This window comes from Perna viridis, chromosome 1 (genome assembly GCF_037379345.1).
Source record: "Perna viridis isolate PV_CMFRI_1.1 ecotype Kerala chromosome 1, ASM3737934v1, whole genome shotgun sequence".
Classification (NCBI taxonomy): Eukaryota; Metazoa; Mollusca; class Bivalvia; order Mytilida; family Mytilidae; genus Perna; species Perna viridis.
The window spans coordinates 25819261-25843181 of record NC_142445.1 but is presented as its reverse complement, the minus strand read 5'-3'; the positions used below and the strand labels follow the sequence as shown (position 1 = coordinate 25843181).

Here is a 23921-nt window from a genome sequence, read left to right as displayed (position 1 = left end):
TTTTTTCCTTGAAAGAGTATTGTTTTATGAATGGATCTGATGTTTTTTCAACTTCTGGTGCAAGATTAATCAAGGAAAGCAAGCAAAAGAATGTAATCCAGGGACAAAGACCAGACATGGAAAACAGACATACACAACAAAGAACATAAAGTAACTAAAATCATACATACAAAGTAACAAAAGTAAATGAGCAACTCTGACTCCACTAAAAACGGAGCATGGACCAGGTGCACCGATAGGGTAAATAAGATGACGTAATCGGCTCAATTGAATGATATGAAACTTTGCAGTCTAAAAATAAACTATTTAGTGTTATTAATTTGTTTTTTATAGATGCTTTGAATTCAATTTAGTATGCTATATTATTGAATTTGGAACCTTTTTTTTTGGGGGGGGGGAGAGGTTGGGGGTCCAGTTTCCAGTTTTATGAATATATATGTCATAGAAAAGATTGCAAAATATTTTTTCATAATATGTTTTTTGCTAAATTTTAACACGTTTAATACCCTTTTGGTTGCCTGTATTAGCTATCAATCTACTAGATTGCTTGCTATTTAAGTCTTGTTTCCTTTCTAGAGTTTAAATTTGCTTAAATATCAATTTGTTATGTAAAGCTTTACCTTGTGTATTTTCATTAGACCCCATGGTTAAATGTGACAGCCAAGAGAGTGCAGATAGATGTAGCTGGTGTTATAGACACTAATGGGAAAGCACCTGACACCCTTGTAGAGCAGGATGCTCAGAACCGACCTGATGGAGGTATGTAATGACACAATTTTTTCATATAAAAACTTGGGAATCATTTTGTCCTATTCACTTTATCATAGCTGCAAGAGTATATGAATATCTGTCTGTGTATCTTCCTGTCATATTATAAAGTTAACAACAACTCTTTCTTTATTCTTGATTTTGTTCTCATGAAACTTAGTGCCGTGTATGATATGCATTTATCAGGAATTTCCATTTTGACCAGTTTTGCAAATGACTTGGTGACATGAATTTTAGCATCACACATATTTCTGCAGGGGATTAAATAACTTTCATTGTATTCCTATTTTGCCTGTGCTGAGTTGTAAGAATTTTTAAAACATCATGTTTAGGAACAGGAATATCATCTGTTCATTGCAATCATTCATTTATATTGTGAAATGGAAAAAATAAGTTTTTTTACTCTTGTCTTCCAGGTGGTTCTGGTGGTGGTAATGGTGCGGCTGGAGGTCAAGGTCGTTTCCAGACTTATGTTGGCCCACCTCCAAATTATGGCTCAATGTATGAACCCAGTGAATACGGTGGAAGTGGTGGCTCTGGGGGAGGGGCAAGTTCATCAGCTGATGCCCATTGTAGTCCACATGGTTTGAACTCTGGTGGAAAGGGAGGAGGAGTTGTGAAAATGGATGTAGCTGAGGATCTGTTGCTTGACGGAGAAGTTCTGTGCAATGGCAAATCAGGTTCTGGTCCTCGGGGTGGTGGAGGAGCTGGAGGGAGCATATTCATAAAAGCAGGTCACATGACAGGAACTGGGAAGCTTTTGGTCAAGGGAGGTAATGCAAAAGGAAGTACAACTTGTCTTGGTGGAGGTGGTGCTGGTGGTAGAATTGCCATTCATTACCACAATTATTCTTACACAGGGGAAAAAGTTGCCTTTGGGGGTGAAGGACATGAATGTGGAGGTGCAGGGACCATCTTGTTCAGAGAGCTTGCTGACAACTCTGATACTCTCTTGGTTGATAACAACCATATCTGTGAACCGCTGAATCCAAACATTAACTTCAATAAGCTGTCAGACATTGGGAGAAAGGAATATAGTTTCCATACATGGATATTTGACCATGAAGACTGTGTCCATAATGTTGGATGCTCCCATGCATTTAAAGAGATTACTGTTCAAGGCAAGGCACACCTAGCAGTTCATAGAAGAAATATTGATACACACTCACAATTCATTACCATCTACAAAACCTCTGGTGATAAAACTGGTACCTTCCATGTTGGACCCCACCAAGAGCTAACGGCAGATCTACCTCAGGATAGTCCAGAACTGGAGTATGGTTTGATTATCTACCCTGATGGTGTGCTGCAGACAGCCAAAGATTTTGTTGTTAACAATATAACAATAGAACTGGAAGGGATTCTGAATGGTGTAGAGAACCTCAGGATTGGGCCTGGTGGAAATGTTATCATCAAGTAAGTTGTATATGATTGTTTCAGGTGTAATTTATTGATTGTTTGTATTTGGTAAAACTTAAAATTCAGTAGGTTAAAAAAACTATATATCTGTAACTAACAAACTGAGGTATTTCACTAACATGATATTGATATAGAAACACTACATAAGAAAACTTAAGTACTGTAATGAAACTATTTATGCTGATTTGAAAACTAGAATTGCAATTGTTTTCCCTTCTGTCCATAGAGGTACTTTGTGCAACTCCCTTTGCTTTTCCCAAAAAACCATAGCATATTGCCAAAGTGCAGAAGATTTATTTCAGAAATCATATGCTAAAAATCATATTGCTGCAAAGCATGGTTCTGTATTGATTTTGGAAGAACTCTAGTTTACATGTTTACATTGTTTCAGGCCATATGGAAACTCTACTACAGGAGCAAAGAAGGAGATCAGGTTTACAGAAGTTGTTGTTCAGGGAGGTGGTATACTAGAGATAGATAGTGGAGGTGATGGGATGAAGTTGATTGGTACCAAGATACATGTAGAGAGTGGTGGTATCATTGTATCTGACTTCCTCGATATTGTTGTAGATGAGCTGATTGTAGATGACTCTGCAACCATACACGCCAATTATAAGGTAATTATTTACTACTTTGTGTGTGTGTTTCTTGATTGTTTGTGTACAAATTCAGGGTTTTATAAGATGAAGTATTTCATTACAGTTTTCAAAGGTATTTTTCATGTGAATGTAGTGCATGTACATGTAGAAGTTAAAAGGAATAATTAAAAGTGACATCAATATTGTTAGATTTTAAATGAATGCAAAACAGTTCCTTTCCCTTGGACAAAGTTGAAAGATATAGGTCTGTACACTTGCTAAAAAAGTTATACATACTCCTCATACTTTACCTTCATTTAATATATTATTAATAATTCTGGCTGTCTTTAGGCTTCATTGTTTGGCGGTGGAATTGGTGTAGCTGATGACCAGGCAGGTGCAGGCCATGGTGGTATGGGTGGAAAAGGTACAATGGCACACTCTGGTGGCTATTTCTATGGAGATGTCAAATCTCCCCGCCATTTTGGTAGTAATGCAAAATATGGATCAAATGAAGCCTATGGAGGTGGAATTATCAACATTGCTGCCAGTGTATCAGCTAGTATTGATGGCAAGTATATAATGGATTTCTATTTTGCTGTGATGATGTTTACAAACTGTTTTTTCTTATTTAGAAATAAATTTTGAATTGAATTAAGCATCAACAGAATCAGAAGAATATCAACAATAAAAAACCCACAAATATGGAACAATTGATAGAAAAAAAAAACTTTAACAATTGATTTATTCAAAGATATCACATTTCAACCAAATGGAATTAGGGAATTTTAAGTGCTTGAGACAGATGAAGCGTAGTCATATTTAGTTTTTTCTCAAGCATTAGAAAAGGTAAACTACTCCTTTTTTTTGTGTCACAGGTATTATAAGTTGTAATGGAGAGGAGAGTAAATCTGGTACAGGAGGAGCAAGTGGGGGGAGTGTAAAGTTACAAACTGGTGCCCTGTATGGTAAAGGGAAACTTCAAGTTACAGGTGGAAAAGGTATGAAGAGGATAATTGGTATAATGTTAGAGTAAACTTTATCTTATTTTCTTTTTTACCTGACATCTATTTCAATTACTGTATATACATTATCTCCCTTTGTTTCCATTAGTTGTTTCAGCAACAATGGTGTTATTATTATAGTTTTAGATATTTCCTAAATTCTACTTGAAGAATTCTGATAATTGGATTGAATGACACAACTTGTAAAACACATTATTTGTAATTGTTGGTGTGGTCTAACATTCTGGGGATTTTTTTTTTATTTGTTCATTTTGCTTTGGATGGATCAAATTGAATTTTTGTTTTAAAAAATGTGAAGTAACTGCGAAAAATTATGGTAATTTGAATTTTATTACTGGGAAAGTACTTTAATTCGTGGATACCAATTTTCATGGTTTAGGGAAGAAATAATAGTTATTGAATTCTTGAATTTGTGGTTTTGAGGTTTTCAGTATACACATCAGAGGGATTCTCCTTTTCGTTCGGAACCAAATTAGTGGTTTAGCCCACCCACGACAACCACAAAATTGGTACCCCATGAACAATAATACTTTCACAGTAATTGAATACCTGAAAATAATACAATATCTGCACAATAATAATCCAATTACTACAATAATTTACTGGCCACTGATAAATAGTATTTTTATTTAAAGTAAATTTTTGATGGAATTAAAAAAATTCAATCTTTTAAATTGAATCTAATTGATCTGTAATTCTAGGCAGCAGTAGTTCAGGAGGTGGAGCTGGTGGTCGTCTATCTGTGTACTACACATCATCAGAGTTCACAGGTCAATTCCAAGCTCATGGTGGTCCGTCATCAGCTGGTTATGGTGGAGCAGGAACCATCTATGTTGATACAGGGTCCAAAACTAAACTCATTGTAAACAACAATGAGGTCCATTCTGTTGCTGTGAGTATCTCTTAATGGAATACACATGACTGAAGTTAGCTGCGAAAAGTAGCTCTAACTATTTTTTTTGGTATTTTTGAAACGTTAGATCACAAAATAAAAAAAAAAAAATCAAGAGCTACAATTTCACAGCTAGACTGAAGTATAAGAGTTGTTATGTTAGGCTAAGTAAACCTAAATGGTAGATTCTCATTCATCCTTTACAAAAAATATGGGGCGGGTGGGAGGACTTTATTTTTCATTTCTTACCAGATATTTGTTAGTCTAATTTTGTCCATTTGAAGTACAGATATGTTTTAAATCCATAACCATATCAGTGTCAGAGAAAAAGACATTGTTTTGGTCTCCAGGAAATGAAAGATTTGTGTGTTATAGTAACTCAATACTAGAAAATGACATAAAAAATTCCTGATTTTGAAATTAGTCTATTATTAAGTTGCCAAAACGAAGTTTTGCGACTTATTTGTTTTTGCTTTTCTCTTCTTCTGAATGTAGAGATGTCCAGACAAATACTCAGATACTGTTTATTGGATGCATACCAAACTTGGCTCAAAAATCAAGCATGCTCAGGGGATGTGCAAACAACTTACGGAATTTCAAAATGGCCACGAAAACAAAACCCAGAAAAATGACAAAAAAATTCTATAAAATTAGTGGAACTCATTAATTATATGAAAATATCTTAGCTTGCTGACATCAAAGGCATAAAAAAGTTTTTTTAGAAAGGCTGCCAAAATTGGCAAAATTTCAACATCGTTTGATTTCAATGAAAATTGATATCTAGAGTAAACATGACATTCTAAATTCAATGGCACTTTCACATTTTGTCAGAAAGCTGCTATTTTTTTTTTAAATGGCCACCAAAATTGGCAAAATATCAACATAGTTGGATTTCAATGAAAACTGATTTATAAGATAAACATTACATTTTAAATTCAGTGGCAGCATCAGATTTTGACTAAACCTGACCATTTGCCAGTTTTGGCGACTTTTGTGTTTTGCTTGCAAACACAGTATCACTTGTACATTTTTGAGAAAAAGTCACTATTAGGTAATAGGTAAATTAAAAAAAATTGTAGGAATTGATTGACAATATGGATTCTGACACAATCTCCAGAAGTGATAGCAGTAGAACATGGGTACCCTTAGACTCCTCAAACACTCTGGAAGTCAGTGAGCTTCACTTGCGAAATGGAGCACATTTAGCATTGGAACCTAGTACCAGCACTTCTGAAATCCATACTCTGACAGTTCAGAGTTTCTCTGGGGACAGTGACTTTGTTACCAACATTGATAAGATTGGAACCATTCATGTTGGTATTCATCAAATAATAACCATTCGGCAAGTATCACTGTATTTCCCAGCTCATGCTAAGGTCTACACTGACGGAACCTTGACTCTCCCGTCAGAGGTGAAATGGTATGGCACCAACAACTTGGTCCATGGTAAACTAGGTGGCCTACAGTATCTAACTATGATAAGAACAACAACAGACATTAAAGAGACTGGCAAATCACATGGAACAGCAGCTGCATTCCAGCTTTCCAGTTTGAAACTACAACAAGGAAGTAAATTGATACTGTTTGATGATGTCCAGTATAACTTTGCATTGTCTGAGCTATTTTTAGGAGCATCTTGTGAAATTTCAGCAGCAAAACTATCAATGGAAGTTTCATCCAAGTTTGAATCTGAAGAAGGTGGCATAGTGAATCTTAATGCTAGATCTGACATCAATGGTGGAGATGGTAAGAAAAATATTACTTAAGGATTAAAATTAATTTCTAATTTATTTCATCTGCACACTTATTTTGAATTCTTCATGAATAAATTGTATGTGCTTAGTACTGCATAATGTATAAGAATTAAGAAGGCGTCCATGCAAAAACTAGGCAAAAAATTTTGTCTCATTTATTTCATATCCCAAATGCATCCTTTCTCAAAGTTGAATGTTGATTTTTGATTAACTGCAATGGTTAAAGAGAAATAAATAACATAGAAAGCATTGAAATTCATTGAAAGAGTAATCAAGGGAACCAAGGTTATAGCGGTAATCAAAAGAATGTAATCCAGGGACAAAGACCAGACATGGAAAACAGACATTCACAACAAAGAACATAAAGTAACTAAAATCATACATACAAAGTAACAAAAGTAAATGAGCAACTCGGACTCCACTAAAAACTGGAAGCATGGACCAGGTGCACCGGTAGGGTAAGCTTCTTTGCTTTTCTAGAAAACACCCGCCGAGTTGCTCATAAAAAGTGAAAAGGGAGATAACTCTTTCAATTGGTGCAAAATTTGGTTGATTTCTTAGGGAACTTTTAAATCATTTTCTGAGCCAGCCATTATTGATTCAGAAAAATTGTTGCACTATTGGGCATACATTATTTCAAATTTGATATAGATGGTGCATAAGTTGTGAGCAAATTTGGTCTTTCCAATACATGTATCGACTTCCTGTTTTGTGGGATGGCTGTACAAGTTGGGTATACCTAGCACTATAATATGTGCATCTTCATGTTGTAATTTTAAAAATCTAAATTAAAGGAGCAGGTACGAACCATGCTGGAGCTAGCCATGCTGGTGAAGGAGGGGGTATAAGTGATTACTCTGGTGGAGCTGCTTACGATTCCTACCAGAAACCTATGTACATGGGATCTGGTGGAGATAACACTAAAGGAGGAGGATTACTCCATATCCAAGCTGCCAATGTTGTTCATAAAGGGGACATAACAGCAGAGTAAGTAGGATATATATTTAGTGTTAGGTTTCTGACTTCATCATTCCTTTCAATGTTCAGGTATCATGAAAGAAACTTAAATTGATATAGTCCTCAAATCCTTGAGTTTTTTTCTCTAATTTCAATAAATAAGCACGCTGATTGGTTGAAAATTGAGTGGAAGAAAGACTTAGGGATAACTTCAAATTAAGTTTTATGAAGTTGGACATTGTTTCTCTTTGAATTAGTGGACTTTAGGAAAATGTAGAATTGTAGAATATGACTTGATTGATTCAATGTGGAATTTTTTTGTAATGCAGTATCTCACTTTTTACTCATAGTATGTGGAGAGTTTCAGATAATCAAGATTGGAGAAAATTTTTCATGGCTGAAAAGGACAGAAAATGTGATATTTGTGTCTCTTAAAGGAGACGTGATGCAAAAATATCATTTTTTAAACATTTATATTTATAAAAACTAGAGTATGTTTAGATAGGAGTGTAACAAACGTTTTTTCATCAGGTTAGGGCTAAGTAAAGTTAGAATGATTTATTTGTGTTATCATGACGATCTAATTAATATGCATAAATGAAATCCGGAAGTTAATAACACTCACTTACCATACATGGAAGTGCTATGTCATTGGTTCTCAATCTCCATTTGGGTGCATCGAAAATATATACACATGCCCGAAAAAATTAATAAATCTTTGAAAATAGCTTGCATATATGATGCAGAGTGGTCTAATGATCTGTGTATGATTGTAATATTCATGTGTAAAAAGTAAGAAGGCTAAAGTTCTTCTTGTTTTCCTTCAGCTTTTCATTTTTTTAGGCATACATTCCCGCCTGGCGAAAATGCAACTACTTTGCACACTATTTTAGGACTTGAACAGGAGGGTACAACTAAAATAATGACACTCTGTGTATCGTTCTTTCTTTGATGCTAGGTTATAACAATTAGCAAGCCCGGTAGGCTTAATTATGGCAAAGAGAAAGTGTAGGCGGCTTCTTTTATCTTAACATGGTTTGGCACCTCGTGACACAGGTGTCAACACAGGTGTATAACTTGGATAATTGAAAAATAATTGCATTTCTTTTGTCTTACAAATTTTGAAATAAAACAATTCACATAGTCTTCATACATGAAGTAGTTAAATATTTCTGTCATTGTTTATCATTTTCTTCTCGAAGTGGTTTAAATTGATACAACTGTAAGTATATAAACTTTCAATATTTTCCCTCTCAGTTGTTGAAATCATGTAAAAAGTGCAGGAGCCCCACGCATTTCAACTACTCGATCTATGAATTGAGAACCAATGATGTAGCATGGTCATGTGACCACATGGCTAATTAAAATTTGTATGGCTTGGTTCATCGTCGATTTTGAATCAATTTATCTTTAATTAATTATTTATATGACGTATGTGACTACAAGGGACGTTTTTATGATATATATTTGGTGTAATAAATCCAATAAACCAAGAATTGAAAAAAAAAATTTTGTGTCATGTCTCTTTTAACAATACTGTTTTTTTTTCAGTGGTGAGAGTGCTACATCAGCCAGTGGAGGAGGTTCTGGTGGTGGAGTATGGATCTCAGCAGCAACAAGTATTGATGTTACAGGTAAAAAATCTTGAAAGAAGGGGTATCATATTGGTCGGTTTATGTGTAAGTTTTTGTAAGAATCAGGCAAAATGGAAATTCTGAAACATGCCTGTCAAAACACCACCTATCTTACAATATAATTTCACTCAAAGATGCTTTGTTTATTTGAAAAGACCATTGTTTAATCTCTGTATCACTGGATTTGCTCAGAAATATTTCATCAGAATGTTTATAGAAAAATGAGATATTTGACAGAGTTATCTGCCCTATGAAATGTTCATTTTAGTGTATTTCAATGAAATCATAACTCAGTTATACCAACATATGGAAAATCTCCTATTTCCTTGTTTCAAATTGCACTAGTCAAATTACACTTTCAAAATGGAGGGGTTCAGAAAAAAAAAATCAAGAAATAGTTGGAAAAAGAGACAGTATTTTGGGAACTTCATAGAGCTTGGTATTTCTCAGGCTTTAGTTGCTCATTATATATTTAATATTTTCACATGACAATTAAATTATTTCATCATTAGTATTATATAATTATAGGGAAAATAAGTGTTAATGGCGGTAATGGTATTGATGGTGGAGGCGGGGGTGGTGGAATTATCTCCCTTGAATACACCAATGGCAACATTAAAGGTAACCTCATGGCCTATGGAGGTCATGGCAATGGCAATGGGCAACATGGTGCAGCTGGAGTTATCTACCTTGCCAAGGATATTAACTCCCTTTCACCAGATAGAAAGGTTAGTCTTCAGTGATATACATGTATAAAGTTTACAGAAATTTTAGAAATCAATATATTTAAATGCATTTATCATTACAATTTTACAATTAAAGACCAAAATGCAAGTTTGAATTAATGTATTTTAAAATTTCAATTTTGGCAAAAATAAAAGGTTACAATGATTTCAACATTTTGTTAATTGTTATTTGTGACAAAAAAGAAATCTACCACTAATAAATGAGATTGAGAGGTTTTTGATTAAATTTCCTTGAAAATGAGTTTTTGTGAACTTCAGGATTATCATGGTTGACAGTAGCTTTATGAAGACATTTTTTTTTTTTAAATGTTTTACTTTGTTATATGCAAACAAATATTTAGAAATGTCTGTATTATGAAAATATTAAGCTACCACACAAATATTTCAAAAGACAAACTTTTAAAACAGCAATTTATTTTTGTACATGTAATACTTAAATGGATTTTTAAACATGAAAAGTTGCCAAATGTTTTATGACCAAAAATATAAAACAGCATTTATCCATTAATAGGTTATAATTAACAACAATGACGTACCAACTGATGCTGTTAGTAGAATTCCTGTACCATCTACAGAATTTTCTGTTGAAATTGACCAAATTGACATCCAGACTGACGATAATGTTGCCTTTACTACCAGACCAGATATTGGCGCTGCTCTCAGTGTTACAGTAGGGGACATAACTGGTACAACACAGTCAAACTTCACCGTAGACAAATTTAATGAAGTCTACGTTTCAACCAAATATCCATCAGCCGTATCAGAGCTTTCAATTAAATCATCCATTCACATTAGTAATTATGGTAAATTAGAGCTACCTGAAAATGTCATTGTTGAAAGAGGTCACATTCTGGAGATTTGTGGTACGTTGATGTTGAAGACAAACAATGTATTTGTTAGAGATTCTGGTATCGTACAAATAGGAAATCCAGCCCAGACAAACAGCTATTATGCTGGTACTAACACCCATAGTCGACTGGTGTGGAAATCATTAGTGATAGATTACAATGGGAAGTTTGAACACACATCCAAATGCATGAGGTCTGATCAGTCTACAACTTTACAGTTAGAACATTTAAATGTGTCAGCTGGCTACACTATCAATTCTAATCCAATTGATGTGGTTGCTTTACACACCAGTGAGATTAGTCCACTGTTGAATGCAACTTGTGATAGCACAACAGATCTCCTCATCTACAGAGATACACAATGTGAACTGGCTGCCAAGGCCTACTCATATAACAGCATTGTCATAGAAGCTGGTGGTAAGCTTATCCTAACAGGAGACCCAGAAGGTAAAAATTTCACCAAAATCACAGTCACCAACCTCGAAATTAAGTATGGTGGGGTCATAGATGGAAAGGGTAAAGGTTATGTTTCTGGAGGTCCAGGCGAGCCTAGTGTTAGTTCATCTGGTGCGAGTCATGGTGGTGCAGGCAAGAATATTGCTAATCCAGTAGGAAAAATTTATGGAAATATTGTCTCTCCAAAGGCTTATGGAAGTAATGGTTATGGTGCATCATCATTTTTAGGAACTGGTGGAGGCCAAATTGAACTTGTAGTTATCAATAAGTTCACATTGAATGGTGATATTGACGTGAGTGGATTTGATTCATCAACCTCTGGTGGCAGCGGTGGGAGCATACTAGTTACCACTAAGGATATGACCGGTACTGGTACATTGTCAGCCAATGGTGGGTCAGGGGGAGGTGGAGGTGGAAGGATATCTGTGACTGTGTCAGAGGCTTACCGCTATGGTGGATTAATGTCAGCATCTGGCAATGGTGCATCACCTGGTTAGTTAATATTATCAACTCTGGAATGATGAATAATTGATCCATAAGTTTGTTTTATTTTCTTATTTTGAGAATAAATTTTCATTCTTTGACAGCATGAATGAACATTTTTGAAAAACTGAAATCATGTGATTGAATGTTTTCTTTATACAACTGAACTATGTTTAAAACTCACTTAAGCCTGTAAGTTCTTAAGAAATACTTTAGATTGTTTGTTAATCTAAGTTTACTCCAAATTAACTGTGCTTATCACAAGCATTTTGAAACAAGTTTTAAATAGTTTGAAGTTCATCTATTGAAATTCTTGTGGGGGTAACTTGACAGTTTAAGCAAGTTTAATTATGGAGTTGAAGGTTATAAACTCTAAATGCATAGTCGTTAATATTTGCAATTCAATTTTCAGGCACTGTGTATGTTTCTAAGACAGTTTCTGGGTCAGCATATACCACACTGTTGCTGAACCAGGCTGGTACTATAGACTTGATGGATGGACTTTCACTTCCAAGCTCACTGAATGAAGTCCAGCTGACCAATGGAACTTCTTTGTCACTTACAACAGACCTAGCTGTCAGTAAACTGATGTCAGATGGATCAGGAACTGTCACATTGTCTGACAATTCTAAACTGTCAATATCCTCATTTGATGACCTTAATCATGGTTGTCAGTGTAACTTTGACATTAAAGCTGGATCAACACTTCAGGTTAACACTGATTTTGACTTCACAGGAAATAATCCAACTCTAAATCTTGCAGGGTCTTTAATAGCGAATACATTCAGAATCTGGGACCATGGAACTGTGACAGTCCAAAATACTGGAAACCTACAAGTCAACTCTCTGACTCTACATGAATATTCAACATTAGATTTGAAACCAGGAGCTATATACAGTAATGCTCAATCACTTACACTTGGATATAATTCCACATTAGTAGTGTATGATGACCCTTTAAGTTTGACCTTGACTTTGTTCCACATGAAGGTCAAATCAACATTAGATATTAGATCAGCCACTAAGACTATAAACCTTGAAGCCACTGATGTTATTATTGAGGATGATGCTGTATTGTCTGTTTCTGGTAGTGGGTCATTAACAGGTAAGTAAGGCAATATTTTTTAGTAACAGCATACCTGTTAACCTTTGGAACAGTCCATGTGGGAGACTCCCCCATTGATACAGACTCATGTGGGGGATTTTTGCATAAACATATATTGTTTATGTCAAAATTCAATTACTTCGTAATTTCCACAGAAAACTTGGTAAGTTTTGCCAAAAACCTCCCACAAATCTAACATTTTTATGTGGGAGATTCTAATTTTTTTCATTGATAATGTGGGAATTCCCCTTACTGTGGGAGGGTTAACAGGTATGGTAACAGTATATTGTTATGATGGGTTATGGTATTGCAGATTTCATTGAAATAATTAGATTAGCAAGGCCTTAAAAAAATAACATAAGTTCTAAAAAAAATTGGGATTTTAAGAATTGATTGAATTTATCTGTTTGTGTAAATTGTTCAGTAGTGTAGTATGTTGTTTATGCAGAAATTATTAACAAGAGTATGGCACCATTGAAACTTTCCACTGTGTTGATTATTTTAGGTTTGGGAGCAGGTGATGCAGAGAAAGGAGCCAGCCATGGTGGAGAAGGGGGAGACAATCAAGGCACTACATATGGTTCAACAACTTCACCAACAGATGTTGGCAGTGGGTGTTCAACAGTTCGTGGTGGTGGTGTAATATCAATTAAGGCTACAACATTATCCATCGATGGTGTCATATCAGCTGATGGTGAGAGTAGCTTCTCAACTGGTGCAGGCAGTGGAGGCAGTATTAAGGTCACAGGTGACAGTCTTGAAGGTCATGGAATTATTTCTGTAAATGGAGGAAGTAGTACCAACAAGGGAGGTGGAGGTGGAGGTTGTCTTGCTCTAGATGTCAAGGTGGTGACCTCATTTTATGGTGGCCTTGAAGCAAAAGGCGGAAGAGGTGGGAAAAGCAGTGGGGCTGCTGGGACTGTTTATAAGTTGTACCAAATCACAGGTGGTGCATCAAAATCTGCATTGGTTATTTACAATGATGGCCTAGTTACAGATTCTCGGACAATTGTTAATGGTGTCATAAAAGTGTCAGAACTTGAAATAACAGGAAAGTCTAAGCTTATCTTTGACACCAGTGGTTCTCCAAATGTAGAGATAGAGCTAGTGGAAGGAGATAAAACGGGTTTACTGACAATTCAGTCAGGGCAGTACTTTGTCATTGCCACTAGCTATGGAACACAGTATGCCTTTTCTCTGCCATGTAAACTAGTTGTTGAAGGTGGAGGATATGCCACCCTACCTGCTCAATTATTACTGGAGGATGACACAGATGATGATGAATATAACCTAGATGTACAAGGAAATGTGATCGCACTGAGAAATCTTGTTGTGGGAGTGAATTCTAAGGCTTACTTAAGTTACAGTGCTCGCAGTGGTCTAACAACAACACAACCCTCTGATGTTGGAACATTCTCGCTAACTCAATTGGAAATAACAACTGGTGGAAAGCTTGAAGTGTCTCAGGACTCAACTAGTAAATATACGTTAGATGTACTGGATGAATTGAATATCAAGTATGGAGGAGAAATTAGTGCAAGACACTTATTCATCCAAGTTCCAACAATGCAGGTTGCATATGATGGCTTGTTAAGTGTTGATGGAAGCAATGGTAACCTTGGGACTGGGGCTGGTCAAGATGGCTCTGGAGGAAGTCATGGTGGTTCTGGAGGCACTTCCAGCTCTGGTGGGACAACTGTCAAACAATACACAGGAAGTCTATTCACTGCTGATGCCTTTGGATCCACTGGTGGTAACAAGTCTTTATCAGGTGTAGGCGGACCTGGAGGTGGCATGGTAAAATTGAAGGTCACAAAACAACTGACCTTGGATGGAGTGATTAGTTCCCATGGTAACAGTGGTATGAATGGTGGTGGAGGAGGGAGTGGTGGGTCTGTTTCTATTGAAATTGTAGACATGTTAGGAGCAGGATCAGTTTCTGTTGTTGGTGGGAATGCTATCGCTGGTGGTGGTGGTGGAGGTGGTGGTAGGATTTACCTCATGTGTACTGGTGATTATAACTATACTGGTGACTACAAACTAAAGGGAGGTAACTCAGACACAGCTCAAGCTGGTGGTTCTGGTACAGCATACCTCCAATATCCTTACGGCAATATCCAGTTCCGTAAACTTTTTACTTCCAACTCAATGGTCACAGGAAGTACTGTCGCCGCTACTTATTTTGATACACCTGGTACCCCTCTAGTTGAACTTGATGAGATGGAGGTTGGAGACAAGACAACAATAAAAGTTACAACAGCGGGTCTTCATGTGATAGCATCCACCTTGGTATGTGGTGCAAATTCCCTCCTTAATGTACAGGATAATGTGATATTCAGTGCTGATGTTGAGAGCTCATACAGCAAACTAACCTGCAGTTTACACATTGATGAACATGGGGAGGCAAGGTTACCAAAGACAGTTGAGTTACTAGGTGCTAATAATGAGTTCAAAGGTGAGGCTTTATCTCTTTATGATATTGAAACTAAATTATTTTCGTGTCAGAACAATTTGTTATGCTTATGAGTTCAAAGGTGAGGTTTTATCTCTTTATGATATTGAAACTAAATTATTTTGGTGTCAGAGCAATTTGTTGTGCTAACAAATAGTCACAAAAATAAATGTCCACAAATAAATTCTTTTGTTATGGAATACATTTTGAGTGTATAGTGTTAATCTTGATAACAAACATAAGTAAAATTTGATTGATATCCTTAAATGCCAAAAATAAGAATGCAAAAATATGAAATGCTTTACAATAGAAGAAACATATTATTCAAAGCATGCATATAAAAGTTATTAAACACTCCAATATCTTGTTTACTTTTAACCTCCTAGTTATCATTATTTTGACACCTTTTGAGAAGGTAGACCTAGGGTAAGGGACATAACCCATGAAGTCAGTGATATGTATGTATCATATTCAATTTTACCAAAGCCTACCAAGCTTTCATTTGACACAGAATGAAATCAAATCTAAGTTGCTTTGATGCTTACATGACATTGATGTAAAATGCTGAATACAAACGTTCCAATGCTTTGTAAGGGTTGTGTCCCTTACTTTAGGTCTACCTCCTTAAAGATATATTATATATGAAAATGAACTTGAGAAATAAAGAAAACTAAGATTTAGTGTCAACACAACATAATAGAAAATGATGACAGATATACATTAGATAAAACACACTCTGTAGTGTTGTGCATGGGATCAGAGTAGTAGGGACAACAATTCCATTATTTGGCCATATAGATGGGTGAATGTCTATGAGTATTTTTTGTTGTTGATAAAATGTGACGTAATGAGTCAGAATTAGTCATGGTCTCAAAAAAGCATCATTTCCCCTATCTTAAGGTTTTATGTATGTGTTATAGTTTTATTATTCTAAAGTCATGTTTACTTTACCCTTGCATACCAAGAGATGAACTCTATTCTTTCTATAATGTGCTTTACAGGAACTCTGACAAACATTAACTCCCTGATAGTTTCATCAGGACAGGAGGCCACATTTTCCTCTGTCACCAGGACAGCTACCTACAACAATGGAGTGTTTACTGCCCAGGAGGCAGGAGCATACAGATTTGCCAGTTTCACAATCAAGGACTATGCCACTGTGACATTTGAGACCACTGGGAAGGTCTTACAGCTGACAATATTGGAACTGCACTATGGGTCAACCCTGAAAGGAGAGAGGATACTACTACAGAGTAATGAGATAACACTACAACCTGGTTCTACTATAGATCTATCTGGTGGTGGTCATGCTGCTGAGAATGGACCTGGTAAAGGTGCTCAGGTAAGTCCATTGTATAAATAATAGGGGTCTCATACTTCTATGGAGTAATTAGATCATGCTTCAGCCTGGTCCTATTATAAATCTAATTAGTGGTGGTCATGCTGATGAAAAAGTAAAGTTGATCTGGTCAATCCCTTGTGTATATAAAGTGGTTTTATTTCATATTTTACAGGAATGAGTTTCAGGTATTGGTCTGTTACTGTAAACATACTAATTTCACTATTTTCACGGTAAACAGAGAACCTGGAAAAACAGTACATGCGAAATTGATTTTTAACACTATATAACGCTAATCATTTTTTTGAAGCCACGAAAATTGATATCTGCAAATATGTCCGTGAAAATTAGCAACCACGAAAATTAATATGTTTACGGTGTGTACCATTATTTATGTACAGTCCATACCATAGTTATTTAGTCCAAATACCTTTTTGGTCATATTTGCTAGCCCTTTCAGTTTTCTCTACCTGATAGTGCATTTAACAAATTATCTCCCCTGAGATGCTGGTTTGATTATCTCATTTAGCAATGTTCCAGATCAAATCATAGACCAAGTCAATAATTCAATTCAGTTTCTGAAATTATATCTGATCATTAATGTGATAGTATTTTATACATCTTTGGTGTAAAAAAAAATAATGGCAATTGAAGAAAGCTTTTGATTTTTACAGATAAGTAGTCATGACCTTGCAACAGGAGCAGGATATGCAAGTCTCGGTGGATCTCCATCAGAATCAAACTCTGGTGGCTCCATCTACAATCTGACCAGAATACCTGGAGAAGAAGGAAGTGGGGGAGGTAACTCTATATCAGGAGTTGGTGGAGCTGGAGGTGGTTATCTGAAGATTGAAACTTTCTATGACCTTACGAACTATGGTAAAGACACTCTAGTAAAAAGTTACTCTTGTATGAAAAAAAATGATAATATTATACCCCCACTCAAAAGGTGGGTGATATATTGGAATGATTTAGTCTGTTTGGGTGCTTTTGGGTGTTTGTTACTTTGAATGTATTATTTTGGTTATTTTATGTTCTTTGTTGTGTGTGTTTTTTTTCCATGTCTGGTCTTTGTCCTTGGATTACGTTCTTTTGATTTCCTCTAGATCCTTGGTCCCCTAGATTTCTCTTTCACTATATGGATTGGTAGGCCATTTTAAACTCTTGGGCATTGAATAAATTACATTGAATCTCTAATGAGGACTTTGGCTTCGGTTACAAATATCTTGGTTCCCAATAATTGGATTGACTTCAAATTCAATGTGCGGCTTAATATAGATGTGGCATACATAGTGAGTAATTTTGTTGCTCTTTGATATCAAGTTCCTGTATGAGTGGGGGTATGCCAAATACGAAAATATGTGCAACTTCAAGGTTATTATGATATATTTACAGAAAATTTAAGTAGCCACTGTCTTATTAAAATTATCAGTAGACCATAATTTTTTTTACTCTATTTTTACAGCCAAACTAGTTTAAATTAGCAGGCTTATTTTAATTAGACTGAAGCATCTTAGTTTAGTATGCAAGACAAGTTGTCTTTTCATAGCAAGGGTTCAAATATGTAATTCCAACATATCGTGACTTTGTGTCTATGGAACTGTATATTACACAAAATGATGGACATGTGTTAGATCTTGAATTACAATGTTTTAAAATCTATTTGAGAAGTTATTACTTAAATATTGTTATTAGTTATGGTTATTAAAGAAATAAAGGATCATTATAGGTGCAATAAAGGTTGATGGGTCTGATGGATCTGGAAGTGGGGCTGGTGGTGGCAGTGGTGGGACCATATTCTTGAATTGTAGAGGTTTAATTGGAGATGGAAGCCTATCTGTCAATGGTGGCAAAGGATCAGGTCAAGGAGGAGGTGGATCTGGTGGGAGAATGAAACTTACCCTTAAAGAAAGGTATTTTATATGAATTACAATAATTTGTTTGAACGTGTCTAATTTTTTCTTACAGTGTTTTTATCTTCTTTGAAATGATTCTGCCCTTTTTTCCCAATGTAACAATATTAATTGATCTGCACCCGGATTCATAAAACAATCTCAAATTGAGATTTTCCTAAAATTCTTCAGTTTTCCTCAAATTTTCAATTTCAAGCAATTTGATTGGTCGAAATTTTAGTTGAGGAAGGATTTGAGGAAAATCTCAGTTTGAGATGTTTTATGAAACCGGCCCCAAAATTTTAATTTTGTCGTAGAAATACTTTTCATTTTAATGTATACATATTAAATCAATGTTAGCATATTGTTTTACCATTCATTTCATCTTGATCATTTATTATACCTCCTGCTTTTAAAGAGACCATTTGTTTGTCCACATATTTTGTTATCTTTCTCTGCAACTTCTTATCACAGCTACTTGATATTTGGACAGATGCTTATTACAGGTGTGCTATAGAGGGGGATATCATTTAAGACTTGTGCAACTTGAACTTCCTGTTTGATGAATTTTTAAATACTTTGATCATATGATATCTGGGGTGGGAGTGGGGGTTTCTTTGATTGAATTTTTCTAAATAGAATTCATTTTGAAATTCCTTACTGAATTTACCTGTTTGTATAAATGTCAGTTTAAAAAAAAATCATTGACAGTGTTCCTCTTTTAGAATTCTTGTTATTTTTAATTTTAGCTATGCATTTTCTGGTACCATTACCGCCTATGGGGGTGGGAATGATGACAACCTTAACACTGTTAAAGCAGGACCTGGTACAATATACATACAAGATGGCCCTGGTATCAGTCAGATGAACAGATTATGGATCATTGGTAATACAGAATCTCCAATACAGAAACAGACCCATGCACGTATCTCAGGAACTACAGCTGATGATTTCTACTATAATCTGCTGTCACTCAAAGGTATCCTATTTTTTTTTAATTCTTTGGTTAGTTTTCAGGTAATAGTTGGACCTCCTCAAGAATGTATCTGAACTGCATGTTTAAGGGTACATAGCTGAAGCCTAGAATGCAAAAGAGATATTTATTTAGTCTCAAGTTTATTATGTGGTAATCTCCTACAAGGTGAAAGAAAAAGAAACCTTGCTCAAGATGTATAGAACTTACAGTGGAATTTCATTGTTTTTGTACCGATAGTTACAACAATTACAATCAATATTTTTTCTCAAATTGGCCGTGTGTCTTGAAAAAAAAACCTACTGGTACTGCAAAAGTCTTTTTTCTTCAAATAGTCAAAAAAGTTTTTATCTTTCTTTTCAGGTTATTCCCAATCAGATGTAGAAGGCAGTGACACAACTCTGCGTATAGATGAAGTAGATGGGGATGATACAGCTTGGATATACATGCAGCACAATCAGATCCTGAAAGCCGAGGTGTTTGAGGGTGAACAGAGACACTTCATTACTAATATCAATATTGACTTAGGTGAGGATGCTACACTACATGTACCCCTCAACATGACAGTTAGTGGCTGTACAGTCAACCTTAAGGGTAAGGTCACCTTCAATAATCTTATTGTGGAAAACGGGGGTACAGTTATCCTGGAACCAACATCAATGACTGCCAAGTATTCTGGTGGAGTATATGACACAAGTGCTTCACAAGCAGGAGTTTACTCTCTTGGATATGTCGGTCTGAAGTATGGTTCAACTTTTTCTCCCTCAGTTGGGCTCCAGCTGATAGTGGTTACCATGGATATAAAGAGATACATTGTCCTTTATTCAGATTTTGTAGATCTGAAAATAGCCACTTTTACCATGGAAAGAGGAGCAGAATTGAATGTAGTGGGCAAAGCATTAGAGAGTGAAGCTCCATCTTCTGCTCATGGTGCCTATAACAATGGTGGTTCCTTCGCCAGTGAGGGAGGTGTTGGTAATAACCATAACATGGACACAACCTCAATGCCTTATGGTTCAATATATAATTCTGTTCTACGAGGATCTAAAGGAGGAAATGGAGGTCAAGGTGGAGGCTATATCTCTGTACAGACAGGAACTTTTACTCTTGATGGAATACTTAGGGCCAATGGAGCCTCATCTACCAGTGGTGGTGGTGGTGGCAGTGGTGGGAGTGTTTATGTATCCTGCACTGATCTGTTGAAAGGGTTTGGACAGATGGAAAGCAATGGAGGTGACACAAGTAGTTCCTTAGCTGGAGGAGGTAGCGGTGGAAGGATAGCAGTCTATGCTGAGGAAGATCTATTTACTGGTGTAGGAACATACAGAGCTAAAGGTGGTGCATCACCAGCAACTAATGGCCGAGGTGGCCCTGGTTCAATTTATACAAAGACAGGCAGTGGAAAAAATGAATATGAAACTCTCACTGTAGATAATGAGAATGAACAGACAGTGCATTATCTGACATTAAATGAAAATGAAACTGATATACTTTTTGACCTTCTAAACATTGAGAGCTATGCCAAGTTACAAGTGATTGATGATGGAAAGAATCGATATCTAAATGTGAAGAGTGTTAATGGAGATGGAACTGGTTTAATTAGAATGAGACAGAATCAAACTGGAACACTTGAACGATTCTCTGTAGATGTTTTAATCTCTAAACTTGAAATTAATCTTGAGCTCCATAATGGTGGGGAATTTATCCTCTCAGAAACAACAACAATTTTGGGAAAAGGAACAACTGCTCTTGACTTGGATGGAATTATGAGAGGAGCACTGAACCTTATACTTGGCACAGGAAGACATATGAGATTTGGATCAAATGCCTGGATTATTCCAATGAAAGCAACTGAGCTCTCATCACAAGCCAGAGTATCTTTTGCTCTCCTTCAGCTTGACCCAGGAAGCTCTTTAGACTATGATGATAACACAGGTGCTGAAATGTTAGTTGGAACACTCAATGCAAAATTCAAGTCAAGTATCACTGCAGACTACTTCAACATTGCTTGTTCTCACCTTAATGTTGAACTTGAAGCGAAATTGTCTGCAGCCAGTACTGACCGATCTGGATCAGAAAAAATAGATATTGAAAATGGTAAAGCCATTGGTGACAAAGGAGGTGCTGGTCATGGAGGGGTAGGTGGAGGTTCACGGTCAGTTGCTGGTGACTCCTATGGTTCATTGTACAAACCAGTTGATGCAGGAAGCAGACCAAACCCATCAGGTGGTAAAGGTGGAGGCAAAGTATATCTGAAAGTAGCATTGTCGGTGATAAATGATGGTGAAATATCTGTAAATGGAAGCAGTTCTAATCTTGGTGGTGGCAGCGGTGGGAGTATCTGGATTGAGACATATTTCATTGAAGGATATGGTGTCTTTTCAACTGTTGGAGGTGATGGAAGTGTAACCTATGGAGCAGGTTCAGCAGGCCGTATTTCTGTTAACTCTAGCAAAGTAATAGAGTATGAGGGTGAATATCTTGTTTATGGAGGTGCTGCTGGCTCTGATCTCCTCTGTGCAGGTGGAGGAACAGTTTACTTAGAGGACATCAGAAAAGGTGTTGCCTACAGGAGACTTATGCTTGACAATTTTGATAGACCTGTAGAAAAATATTCAACTATAGATGAAGCTACCCAAACTGAATTTTATTTTGATGAGGTTCACATAATGAGAAAAGCATCTCTTCAAGTTAGAGACAAAGGCATTGACATTTTCATGGATATCAGAAATTTATATGGAGATAGGAGTGGACTGCTTCATCTACACAACAAACACCAGTTTATTGTTGAATATGAGCAAGGAATAAGACAAGCTCTAACATCTGGAGTCAACTTCATCATTGATGACGGTGGTGAAATTATCCTACCTGCAATATCCTACATCTATGGTAAAGGTGTATCAATGACAGGATACACAGAGTCTCGGTCTGTTCAGACCTATGGCAGGTTCACTGGTGTTGCTGATTTAATCCTCGGATTTGAGACACTTCTTTATATGGGACAAAATGGACATACTGCTATGCTAGGGAGTGGAACATACACTGAAAAGGGAAGGACATACTTATACAAAAATGATGATGGTACAACAACTTTTGGCACAGTTGACCTAAGAGCATTTTCAACTATACTGTATGCACCAGATAAGCCAATGCTCAGCAACATTGGTAGAGTTGATTGCCGCTATAAAGCTACAATTTCTGCAGAAAGCATTTACCTCAACATAACAACCTTCAACATTGAAGCAGGGTCAAAGGTTACTACATCTGCTAATTATAGACCATTGGATACCCTTGATGAAGCAAATGGGTCTGGACTCAGTGTAAGTACATCTGATGTTTCAACAGGTGGTGGTCATGCCAGTAAAGGTGGAGCTTTGTACAACCAGGCTGACAAGACCTCAATTAGAGAAGGAGGTGGTTATTATGGAAGTATGTATATGCCAGATCTTAGAGGAAGTTGTGGTGGTAGTAGTTTGAATTCTCCAGGAGGTAAAGGAGGTGGTGTAATTGACCTGAAGGTGACCAAACATTTGTTGGTTGATGGTGAATTATCATCAGATGGATCTGATGGTGGAACTTTGGCTGGTGGTGGAAGTGGAGGTAGTATCTATACAGAATCTTACAATCTGGAGGGGCATGGTGTTGTCAGTGTCAATGGAGGGAATGGTGGCTCTGGTGGAGCTGGAGGTAGAATAAGCATCCATCTTGAGACGGAAATTTACTTTCATGGTAGCTATGACAACCTTGGAGGCTCTGGAAGAAATGGATATCTCTCAGATGGTGGACCAGCCACTGTTTACATCAAGGATACTAGGAATGGACGGAGCTATGAACAACTTCACCTTGACAATAACAAGAGAACATGGGACCACTATGTAGTTCTTGATGAGCAAGGTAAAACAGATTATTACTTTGATGAATTACACCTTTTCAAAAATGTCACCCTACAGCTTAAAGAAGATGGAATTAACAGAACACTTACTGTCATCAAAGTGGAAGGTGATAAGAGTGCCAGATACCATGGAAGGAAAAATCATGTTGCCTACTTAGAGGAGTATAGGAGTCTGATGAAAACACCAATTAATCTGTGGATAGATGAAGGTTCTGTAGTCTATTTGTCACCACTTGTCTATATTCTGGGTCAAGGTGAAATAGCTTTCAGATGGTATGGTGAGATTGTTGGTGTCAGGCATTTGAGAATTGTCCCAGGAAGGAAGATCAATATAGGACAGATGGCTAGGACCAGTTTTCTGGACAGTGGTGTGTACAAACAGGGTATTGCTGGATGGTTTAGATTTGCCAGCTTAGAAGAAGGGGCAGAGGCTGTGATGGAACTACCATCTCCAATGGAGCTTAAGCTCACTGTTGGATTTCTGGTAAGTTTTTTTCTATAGTACAAGTGTACATATGTTTTTAGTTCTGTCTCTTAGTGTGAATAAAGGTTCATAAGTTGAAAGGTCTGAAACTTAATTCATTCCTTATAAATGTTATTATATCCCTTGCTTGCGAAGTGTGAGGTATATAGTGATCATGCTGTCCCCACCCTATTCATCTGTCCCCTGTTCTAATCCCTCACCTCCTCTCAAGCTCCTTAGTAGAA

General features: G+C 36.4%; 1 protein-coding gene across 2 annotated transcripts in view; it reads left to right on the top strand.

The window, feature by feature from the left end:
* LOC148627963 (uncharacterized) overlaps positions 1–23921 on the top strand; it is a 159958-nt gene that overhangs the window by 83168 nt on the left and 52869 nt on the right. For both annotated transcript variants that reach the window (XM_088582245.1, XM_088582253.1), the window contains 18 exons: positions 639–759; positions 1185–2184; positions 2579–2804; positions 3117–3336; positions 3644–3766; positions 4492–4682; positions 5762–6428; positions 7231–7423; positions 8945–9027; positions 9556–9755; positions 10285–11569; positions 11973–12665; positions 13171–15120; positions 16119–16459; positions 17131–17335; positions 18186–18369; positions 19098–19327; positions 19685–23697. In XM_088582245.1, coding sequence (XP_088438371.1) covers positions 639–759; positions 1185–2184; positions 2579–2804; positions 3117–3336; positions 3644–3766; positions 4492–4682; positions 5762–6428; positions 7231–7423; positions 8945–9027; positions 9556–9755; positions 10285–11569; positions 11973–12665; positions 13171–15120; positions 16119–16459; positions 17131–17335; positions 18186–18369; positions 19098–19327; positions 19685–23697 — 11925 coding nt within the window. The remainder of the gene's footprint in view (positions 1–638; positions 760–1184; positions 2185–2578; positions 2805–3116; positions 3337–3643; positions 3767–4491; positions 4683–5761; positions 6429–7230; positions 7424–8944; positions 9028–9555; positions 9756–10284; positions 11570–11972; positions 12666–13170; positions 15121–16118; positions 16460–17130; positions 17336–18185; positions 18370–19097; positions 19328–19684; positions 23698–23921) is intronic.